Raw genomic sequence first — 11,476 nt, forward strand, 5'->3', positions numbered from 1 at the left:
TTTATTATAAATAAATATAATGTATGCTAATAATTGCAATAAATCGAAGTCAAAATAATCCTAAACTAATCAACTTAATTGATCAAAATCTTTCAAATCTTTTTGCAATAAATAAACCCCTCCCCAAGCAGGAAATAACATTTTTACTTAATTAATTCAAAACTTCACCAAAAAAGTTTCAAATATCCAACCCACTAATTCATTAGCCACAGCCCAAAGCAGTTTGTTATTTTTTTTTTTTGGGAAAAGGAAAAAAAAAAGAAATCTTGTTGAGCCTGAGAACAAAAATCAAACCCACAAAAAGCTCGCGAGCGTCTGCCTTGATTGTCCTTGATGGATGGATGGATGGATGGATGGATGGATGGATAGCGGGATGGCTGGATGGAATGGATGGATGATGGACGTTCCAGCAACCACAGAAACCACTCATAAACGAGAAATGGAGGGTGGTGCGGCGCTAAAAGCAAAGGACAATCAGCGGAGAGAGCGGCAAACATTTAACAAAAAGACAAGAAACAAAGTTTAAAATCTAAAAAATTGAAAGCAAATGCGAGTGGGTGTGGTGGGTGGTGGGTGGTGAGTGGTGGGTAAGGGGGAAGGGTTAGGGGAGGCTAAGAACGGTGGCACATTGCAATTTACATGCAAACAAACAAATAAGCCCAGCCAACCCAGCGAACAACCCACCACCACCCACCGCAGCCGCCCAACGTATGGCCTTCCCTTTCGCACCGCTTTGTTTGCTCACAACCACCCAACCACCTCAAACCTTCTGTCTATCTGTTTATCTGTCTATATGTGTGTTTGTGTGTGTGTGTGTGTGTGTGGGTTCGTTCAACATTTCAATCAACGCTCGAGTGAAATGTGAAAAAAATCATAATAAAAGCAAGGATAATATGGCAAGCGAGTGGTTCGGCGGTTGGGTGGTTGGGTGGTGCCGGCAAGCGGAAATGGATGCGCATCACAAAAGTGGCACAAATTGTGTGGCATGTGTGAGACGTCGTTGCATGCAGCTATAAAATAGATGAAGATATGAAGTTTCTTCAGATTTTCAAATTGCAAAAAAAGAGAGGTTTTAGAGACATATGCTATCCAATAATGTTTGATACATTTTTCTGGTATTCTATACTTCTTTTTATTAATTTTTTAATGTGAACCACAAAAGAATAATTTTTTTTTTTTGTTTGAACCCTTTTATCTAATAAAAGGTTTTCAAGCCAGGGACTTCTCTGATCGGAAAGGTAAATCTAGCCGAAATGTTACTCCTTTTGGCCACCGGAACTGCCAAACTTTAGAACGGGGATTCCCCCGACTGCAACAGCCGCTGTAACACGCTGTAAATCCAGATCTCCTGCCCCAAATGGATTGCCATAACAACCGTTAACCGAGATACATTTTAAATCTCGAGCAGAGAGTCGAGTCCAACCAAAAATGGTAGAAAAAAAATGGGAAGGTGGAAGGGAAATGCGACGACCAGAACCAAATCCAAAGTGTAAACATTCACAGCCTCCGTTTGGCGAAATGGCAGAAATGGTTTGGTGAGGGTCTTTGCTCGGTGGTTCGCTGGTTCGGTGGTTCGGTGGGTGAGGGAGCACTAGACAATGCCGAATGCCCCACCCAAACCCCCCAAACCACCCACAAACTGGCCAGCAACAGCTTCCTTCCGTGCTGACGTTTGATGTGCAGCCATGGGAGCTTTTTATATTTTTTTTGCAAAAGACTGCGAGTGGGTGGCAAACACGCAGCGAACGTGTGGCAACAACAGCCAACAACTACTGCGAAAAATGCGGTATTTATTTCAAACAAGCTCAACACGCAGCAGTCGAAAAAAAAGAGAAAATCAGCTCAGAATAAAAAGGAACACGAGTTTTCCAAAGCTATGGCTGTGGACTCGAATGCCTAAAGCCTGCGGCAAATTGCACAACTACTCAGCGGAAAAACTTTAAATATAATAAATAAATAAGTTATACACTTGATAAATTATTAGAGAAAAAGATACAAACTGTACAACCCAAATAAATGATTTGGAATTCAACAAGATTTTGTTCTGTAAAACCTAAATAAATGATTTGAGTAGAAAAGTAAATATAAAGTTTTAATTTGGAATTCTAGAAGATTTTGTTTCAGTGATTTCGGCACACAGACATGCGATGCAATTGCTTGGCAACAGCTTGTGGGGAGGTGTCGCTAATGAAGTCGCAAACAGTCGGTGCCAGCTAAAAAAAATTGAGCAAAGAAAGCAACGCAACGCAACGTAACGTTCTACATATCCAACGGCTTCTGCATGCCTTCATTGTAATAGAAATTATAAGCTTATCCTACTCCCACCAACGAACCCATCCAACCATCCAACCATCCACCCAATCCACCCAAGTTGGGCTGTCGTTTTAGCAACACGTTGCCCATAGCCAAGGACTGCATCTATTGTTCCAATGGTAATTGAAAACGGGCAACGTTGCTAGCAATATGCAAAAAAGATCCAAAAATATATATACATTTATATACCACATACGAATCTAGAGCGGTTTATGTTATCTTTTACAAAAAATAACAAGGTTGAAACACTCATTCGTATTTAATAAATAACAGCGAGTTTACGTGGTTCCCACGTTGGGAGCCAATTAATAAAAAGAGACTATAAATTTCAATTTTCCAGGACATTTGCTAACTGTTTATTTTAGTTTCCGATTCTTCCGCGATCTCACTCAGCTTAATATGAGGGAAGAGTGACACAAGCGATCAAACCATGGACCAATGAGCTTCCGTCTCGCTCTGCTTTTTGGTCCTATTTGCAAAACTTGCTACCTTTCTCCGAGGGTGGTTTCCATCAACGCTTTTGCACTGTTGCTGCTGTTGCTGCTGGTGATGTTGCTGCTGCCTACTGCCTGCTGCTGCCGATGCGCACCACCAATGCCCGCAACGACTGAGGCGCACCACCCACCCACGTAGTCAAAAAAGCGGCGCTTTTGCTCTGCTGGCGCTCTGCTTACGCCTCGTTTCATTTACAACAATTCATAATTTTAAAATCGCACCGAACACACTCGCCTCGTCCTCGTCCTCGTCCTCGTCCTGGCTACTCGGTCTCTGTTTTTCTGTTCAGTTTCAGTTTCTGTTTCTGTCTCGGCCTCAGGACTCGTTGGACTCGTTGGATGCTGCTGCTCTGCTTTCCTGAATGCTGCCGCTGCTGGCACTCATTTCATTTGATTTTTAACTGTCATCGACGGCAGTTCAAACCGCCAGCAACGCGTTCTCCCATTAAGTGTTTATATTATTTGAATATTTTTTTTCAAGTGAATAGAGCTCAGCAAAATAAGCTGCAAAATCTATGTTTATAGAATAATATACTCAACTCGAAAGCAAAGGTGAGAATAAAGAATCCGATTTGAAGATCTGAAAGTGTTGAAAAGCAAACTAAAAGTTTGCTTAAAAATAAGTTTCATATAAATAAACTGTGGATCGGTAACTAACTTGCTTTTTTTAAATACTCAAATTTTAAAGCCTTAAAAACAAAATATAGAATAGATTAAACGGAAAAAATTAAGCAAATAAGTTTAGAGAACATGAACCTTACACTTTCCATTTGTTTCCAACATTTGATCCAAACAACACGTCCTATCTGTTATGCACTCAATGAAATAAATCCACACTACATCAATCCATCCACCCGTACAATCCAACGTGAACTTCCAAGTGCCGCTGGTGAAATTATTTAGCCATAACTCAAACGCGTCCAAGGGTTGCACTCCACACTCCACACACCAAACACTTTTCGGATCAACCATCATGGAGAACCTGTCAGAAAGGGTTCAAATCAAATTCGATTTGGGCAACGATGTGTTGCATGCGAGTCTCCGGCAGCGGGCAAAGTTGCAAATGAAATTTTGTCAAATTTTCGGGCGACGCACACGCATACGGACACGGATACACAGATACGGACAACGGACAACGGACAGGGATCCGGATGCGGTCGCCGGGGCCGGGGTCTCTGCCTGTCTGCCGCTCAGTCGACACACATGGACAGAGAGCCACAAGTGGCACATTATTTTAATTCGCAGTCAAACGCTGTAACGTTAACACCGCAACGACATGTCACCAACAAACCAACAAGTTCATTTGTCTGCGTATTTGCGTGTGTGTGAGAGGGGTTGTTTGAACAGAGGGCGGGGAGCAGGGCTCTCAGACAGGCAAGGGTTAAAAAAGGGAAGACTGAAAAGCACTAAGTAATTTATAAATTCATATAGATTATAGGTGGAAATGTTGTAACTGTAGGACTTACGCATTTTCAATATAATTGTTACGGATACGTTAATATTCATTTGGATTCTTATTTTTTAGAAAGCACTAAGTAATTTATAATTATTATTGTTAAAAATAGGTTGCTATTCATTTGGATTCTAAATTCTGATCTTTTAATAGGTTGTATAATTACAAATAGCGGGAAATAATTACACGATCAGCAGAAACAGTGTTTGAAAGTTCCTTATAAAGCCCCACGTTGGGCGCCATTAGCAGGAGTCATCCAGCCTTGCCAAGATCAAAACGAAACCATTCTGCGCTCGGGGTTGCACACCAGGTGAACTTGCGAGGGTTGCTGCTGCTGCCCAACTCCACGGGTGGGGAGATGAACTCCAGAGAGTTTCGGAAAGGAGTGGAGTGGAGTGGACAACTTATCGCTGTTTGATATGCTGTAATTATGTTATAAGGTTGCCCAGCCCAAGTGCCAGTTAAGTGTGTGCTTACAAGGGTTGCCCGCAGTCGGCCGTTTCAATCGAATTCACATCTGCCGGGGGTGGCTCACATAAATCCGCAGCCTCGATGATGCGACATCAATCAGCTGGGCAGGCTCTCGAGTGGGCGGTTGTTCACCACCCGCGGGGATTACTCTCTACTTTGGATTTAATTGCCGCACTGTTTGCGAAGCGCATTAAAAATATTATGCAAAAGTTAGTTCGCAGCTTCTTCCACCGCAGACGAAAGACAAACAAAAGTCGGACCAACTCGGGATGCACTTTGCGCATTAATCTCAGCCACTGGTAGTTCGTAGTTGCCGGAACAAAAGTTGCGAAGAAACTTGGGCTTGGGCCATAAAGGAAAGTTGGAGACAGCTGCTGATTGAATATTAAAATGCTGCCAGTTACGCTCGCTCCAACCCGCAAGCAAATCCCCATAAAAAACCGAGGCAATTAAAGCCCTGCCCAGCATCAATCAGTGCCGGGAAAATCAACGGAATTTCCACCCCCCACCCACCGATTGCCAGATGCCAGGATGCCCACACCTACTCCACCGCCAAACGCCCACCGCCCACCGCCAACGCGCCTTAATTAGCATAATCTAATTTCAACTTTTGTCGCAAAAATTCCCCCGATCCTCTTACAAATTTTACCTCCACCGAACAACGGCTGCCAAAAAATGCAAATCAACGCCATCCATCGTCCCCCAATCTCATATACATATTCCTTTTGCGACAGTTGAAAACTTTATATATTTTTACAACGAAATGAAAAAACAATAAAAATAAAAAATGCCACAAATCCAACATGGAAGAGCAGAAATAAACAGAAGGAATGCAAATTGGTGGATGGAAATCTACAGAAGAGAAGAGTACCTTAAAAAATAATACAAAATTTATTAGGGAGATACAAATATTTATTAAATAGCATGAGTTCATTTTCTACCAGGATTAATGTATTAAATTGTTTAATAAGCAGATTTCTGCAAAGGTTAGTTAGTTAGTACCTTAACTAATAATACAAAAATTAATGGGGGAGATACAATTTTTTACTAAATTGGATAAATTCATCTTCTAACTGAATTTATGGGTTTATTTTTTAAAAAAGCATATTGCTGCAAAGGTTAGTTATCATTAAAAGGTGATTCCCCTGTTTTTCAATGACTTCCTGTCTATTCCTTCAAATCCTTTTCTGGTTTATCACAGGGTATTTAGTAACAGGCGTCGGCGGTGGCTTGTTAAAAACTTTTTAAATGCGAAAATGAAAGAGCAACAAGGCAGCCTGTTGGAGAATTCAGAGGTGGGGATGCTGGTGAAGAGGGAAAGAGGGGAACTGGGGGTGTCGGGATGCTCCTGGTTAGAATTGACAGGCGCAGGATACAAGCAGCCAGGACACGGCGTCAAGTGCCTCAACAGTTTGGCAACACAACAATTGAGTTTGTCCTCCAATGTTCGCGGAAATGGTAAAAGGGGCGTGGCAAAAAGAGGGGTGAAAGGGGGTTGAGGGGGTAAAGAGAGCAGAGGGGGATGTCACTGCTGTTGAAACATTTAATTTACTGGAATTTGGCGCAATGTGTGTAAGCTTATTAACAGCTCGGAAAATCTGCGGGGAGTTTAACTCGGTACAAAAAAAAATAGAAGTGGGGAAAAGCGTTCGGGGTGGCGCTTTTATCGCCTGTTTTTCTATGCAAATTTCAACTGTTTTCGGGGACTGAGCACAGATGTTGGCTTAATAAAGTTATAACAAAGGTAGCTTAGCTGGCGGCAGCTGTGGAACAATGGGTTCAATGTATATTGAAGTTTATGACCACGCGATGGTGGATCTATGTGGATCTATATGTGATAAAGTGAGTTTACTGAAGGTCGGGGAAAGTCTGAAATAATAAGTGATATCAAATGCAAATGATAATGAAAATCTGAAATAATAAACGATTTCAAATACAAATGATGGAGATAGTTACATATATATTTTATATAGATATTATATTATATTATACCTCATTCTCCTAATTATTTCTAAGATTTTATTTACATAAGTTTAGGAGGGGTTTTTCTGCATTTTCTATTTAATTTACTTTAAAGACATTCCACCCAAGAAAACCCACACTCGAAAACCAAGTTATCCTCACTCACAGCAAACAGAAAATTGCGATTTAATTGTCCCTTGAGTAATGGAAAGCATGGAAAAGCGGTAGCATGGAAAAGGCGGGGAAACTTCACTCCCAAGACAATGCAAATATCCTCCTACACAAATATAAATCTCGAGTGACTTCAGCCACAGAACTTAGCCAACGTCTTTGTGTGTTTCTCCCCTTTCTTTTTCTCCAGCAGCAACAGCAGCAACAACAGCAACAGCAGCAACAACAAGCGATGAAGGACACCAGCAGCAGCAGCAGCAGCAACATCTCGTCGAGCGGCGCAGCGGGAATGCCTTGCAACATTGCCGCCGCAGGAGGAGCAACAGCAACAGCAGCAGCAGCAACAACAGCAACCACTGGCAGTGCCACGCCCAGTGCGCCCAGTACGCCCACAACAGCAGCAGCAGCAGCGGCGGCGGCAGCAGCAGCAGACGCAACAGCAACAGCGCCGCAGAACCCGCAGCAACGCGGCAAGAGCAACATCCACGAGCTGAGGAATCAGGACTACGTGAGTCGGCTAATGGCTGCCACGCCCCCCTATTTGTACTCCGCCCCCGTGGGACCGAACAACTTCTTCTTCAGCGACATGCTGCGTTCGCTGGTGCAGGCGCGCAACAACGAGACGGCGCGCGTGCTGCAGCTGCAGCAGCAACAGCAACAGCAGCAGGCGGCACAGCAACACCAGCAGCAACAACAGCAGCAGCAGCAGCAACATCAGGCTGCCTTGGTGCGACGGCCAAGGAAGCGATCCTGGTCGCATCGCCCATACTACGAGCAACTGCGAGAGCGTCGCGATGCCGAGGAGAAGCAACAGCAACAGCAGCAGCAGCAGCAACACCAGCATCATCAGCAACACCAGCAGCAACATCAGCAGCAACAGCAGCAACTGCAACACCAAATGGCGCCGGAAAAGCCACTCGAACTGACCAACAAAGCAATTGCACCCTATGGTTATGCCAAACTGGAAGCCAAGCCACCGATGGCACCTGCAACGGCAACAGTTGCTCCGCCAACTACCTGCAACAAGGCGGGCTTGGACACCAGTTTGCAGGACAACACACCGCCGGCTGCCTCGTTGCCGCCGCAGGATTTGGTGTTGCCACCGCCGCCACCAGTTTGGTATCCACCGCTCTACGCACCCTACGGCATCGATCCGCTGCACTTCTTCATCGATCTGCGCGTCTCGGGTCACATCTACGATCGCAAGAAGGAGAACGTGTCGCCGCTGTCGAGCAGCAACAATGCGATTATCGCCGACGAGGGATCGCCCGGTTCGAACTGTTCCAGTTCGGGCGCCACTTCCGTTTCCGCTTCCGGTCTGGCTGGCAATCTGCTGAGCAAGCAGCGCCACGGTTCCGCCTTCACGGTTCCCATTCCGAAGGCGGCCCAAAACGATGCCATCAATCTGTGCCAATCCAATGCCGCCGCTTCCACCGGAGGCTTGACCGGCGGTGGGTTAACCAATCAGCTGGGCAGCAAGTTTGAGCACTACGCCAAGTACTATGATCTCGGCGAGACGAAGGAGAATCAGCCTTCCAGCACGGCGGCAAATCTTTCGGCAGCCGCCGCTGCTGCCGCCGCAGCTGCGAATCTATCGAAGTCGGGCGCCAGCTACATGCTGCAACATCTGCCGCGTCTCTACAGCCAGTTTGCGGCACACCAGGCGCAGGTGCAGAGCCAGGACACGGATGCCAAGTCGGAGTCGGCCTCGGTTAGTGCCTCGCTTTCCGTTCCCGATCTCTGCGACGATGACTCGTTGGGCCGGCACTCCAGCGACACGAATGCGGGTGCGGATCTGGACGGGAATGGCAGTGGTGGTGGTGGTGGTGGACAGGGCAACTGCGACATCGATGTGGAGATCATCGACTCGATCAAGTATCGCACGGATGGCGAGAGCAGTCGGTGTTCCAGCAACGACGAGGCATCCATCACGCAGATCGATTGATCCACTGCAAAAGCAATAAAAGTTTATCAATAAAGTTAATGGTGTGAACGAAGCATTTTGAGGGGATTTAATGAGTGGGGAAAGCGGGTTTCGATGGGGTAAGCTAAGTTCAAAGGTTAACTTACCTAAGAGTAGTGTTAAAAGTTAAAGGAAAAGTTGGATAAAGTTAGGTTGCATAGAAACAGCCATAAATTAGATGTGTTAAATGGATATTCCATCCTGAAGAGTGATATGAATCCGTCTCATTAGCCATTTCCATTTCCACAGCAGACTTGACAGCTTCCATCCAAATTTGTTTCCTTGCCAGGGGGAAAACCCCCTCCTCCTTGCTGGTTTTTCCTCCGCTTCCTCGGGAAAAAGCAGCGGTAAAAGTAATTTCATAAATCATTTGACGCCGTCGTCGTCGCTTGTTGGTTCATCTTCCTTGTTGTTGCTGCCTCAAGGCAGTTTTTAAATGTCGTCGCGCGAATTGTTGGCCAACCAGCCCACCCAATAGGAAAAAAAATAAAATAAAAATAAAAAAAAAGAGAGAGAGAAACCTTCACCATACCGCCAATGGAGCATTACACGCCTGACTACGCTTTGTGTAAATTAAAACTGCTGCCGGCTGCTGGCTGATGACGATGACAACGCCCCCGAATTTCCCTCCCAATCCCCGCAGTTTTCCGCAATTCCCTTGCATTGCTCTCAGCTTTTTTTTTTTTTTTTTTTGCTGTTCCCTTTCAGCGCCACAGGATATTAATTTTTACACCATTCATTGATTTTGTTTGCTACCCGGTTGCTTAATGAACAACACATGCAGTGCAAAGTGAACGGGGGGCGTGGCGACTTGTGCGTTCACCAGGCTCGTTTCCGTTTCCGCTTTCATTTGTGCGGCTCCTTGTTTTTTCCAGCCAGCGGTGTTATCAAACGTATGGATATCCATGAGTTTGCAAATTTCTGCACATTGAGGCAGAAAAAGTGCACCGAAAGCCAATCAAAGCAGCAGCTGAAACATAAAAAAATCAAAAAAACGAGTACAGTCTGCACCAAAAGCTGTCGATAAAAATTTGCATGAACGGCAAAAGGAGATGGGGGGATAACAAAAAAGAAAAAAAAAGGAACGGAAGTGGAGCTCATCATCATTGTGTAATCAAAGTAAGTAGCAAAAAGAGATAGCTGCGAAATTGAAATTCAACCTAATTGCAGGAAATTTATAACTCAACTTAACAGCTGACAGATTTTTCCCTTTTAGCTGCTGGCGGTTGAATTTTCCAGTCGAAGGAAAAGGAGGAGGGTCCTGTCATGAATACTTGCGTACTTTTGTTATGCTCTCGAATTCATAAATCTTGGCAGACGCTCATAATTCATGCAACAGTCGACAATTGGCAGCGGTTTCCACTCAAGACGTTGGGTGGTGGATGGTTCACCATTACAGCGGCAACAAGCTCAACTTGCGGCAAAAACAAATTTTACCAATGACAAGACGGTCTAACCGGCAACCGAAGAACAACAATAACAATAAGAAAAAAATGTTAAGGAAAACCCACTGGAGGAGCGAGGAAAATCCTTTGGAGTGGGACTCTTTCGACAAACAATGAATGCAGCTTATCCCAAGGGGACCCAAAGTACTTGGGCGTGTTGACAGCTTAAAGCTTTTCCCTAATTGATAGATTTGTGTACTTAAATCGAAAGGAAAAGAATAGGAAGGGTTATCTTTGAAAGAAACTATGGATAATATTCAGTACACTCTTTCAGAAGTTATTTAAATTAATTAGGAAAAGGATTATAAAAGCATTTAATAAACTTTTTTAATCCTTTCCTTTTACCTGGACCATATTTTCTTGTAAGTCTACACAAATTGTTAACGAAACCTTGTTTTAAAAATCACAATTGATTGACTTGTTTACGTAAATCGAAAACTAATTTTGAAAATCACAATATTTACTAAATCGCTTAAAAACAATTTAAATATTACTTACTTACTTATATTACTTAGTAATTACAAAATATATATAAAAATATAGAAAATGTCATTAAAATATACATTTATTTAAATTTTAATTAATATTGTTTGTTTTAAACTTGTTTATTTTTGATTCAAAAGTAAACGAAAACGTTTCTAGTGGCGCCACCTGTGGATTGAAAGTCAACAGAGGAAACTCACAGTGTTGCCATATGTGTTAAGAAACTTAAGTTTAGTGCTGCCCATCGCTATATTTTCTTACACAGAAAACTCAAAGTGTTGCCATATGTGTTAAGAAACTTTATGTTTAGTGCTGCCCATCGCTAAATTTGCTGACACAGAAAACTCACAGTGTTGCCATATGTGTCAAGAAACTTAAGTTTAGTGCTGCCCATCGCTAAATTTGCTTACACAGGCAGCACTCTTAAGGCGCGCTTTTTTTAAACGTTTCCTTGATTTGCATATCTGTTACTCAAAACAATTAACAGCCAATCGAAAGTCAAACTACGCAAACAAATTAAATCAGATTAAATTAAAGCACACACAAAAAGTCTTGCATTTACCACAAAGAGCGCTATTTGGCCTTCGGCAAATTATCATGTGATTGTGAGTGCTCGCATTTTATTTTTTCTCGTTTTTTTGTAGTTAGTATTTATTCTGCTTTTGTTGTCTTTTTCCACTACACGTTTTCTTCGGTTTTTTTCGTATTAAATTCATGCTTG

The 11,476-nt window shown here is 43.4% G+C and overlaps 1 protein-coding gene across 2 annotated transcripts; it reads left to right on the top strand.

The window, feature by feature from the left end:
• The first annotated feature begins 3,061 nt into the window (after window positions 1-3,061).
• Window positions 3,062-8,852, top strand: LOC108095393 (AF4/FMR2 family member lilli). Of its 2 annotated transcripts, XM_017196475.1 has the most exons (2): window positions 3,062-3,359; window positions 7,055-8,852. In XM_017196475.1, the coding sequence occupies exon 2, from the start codon at window positions 7,097-7,099 to the stop codon at window positions 8,807-8,809; it is 1,713 nt and encodes a 570-aa protein (XP_017051964.1). In that variant the 5' UTR covers window positions 3,062-3,359; window positions 7,055-7,096; the 3' UTR covers window positions 8,810-8,852. The 2 variants fall into 2 exon arrangements, with proteins under 2 accessions (XP_017051964.1, XP_017051963.1); XM_017196474.2 differs by lacking the exon at window positions 3,062-3,359 and having other exon boundaries at window positions 6,743-8,852.
• The last annotated feature ends 2,624 nt before the right edge of the window (window positions 8,853-11,476 follow it).

Source organism: Drosophila ficusphila, unplaced genomic scaffold (genome assembly GCF_018152265.1).
Source record: "Drosophila ficusphila isolate 14025-0441.05 unplaced genomic scaffold, ASM1815226v1 contig_198, whole genome shotgun sequence".
Taxonomy (NCBI): Eukaryota; Metazoa; Arthropoda; class Insecta; order Diptera; family Drosophilidae; genus Drosophila; species Drosophila ficusphila.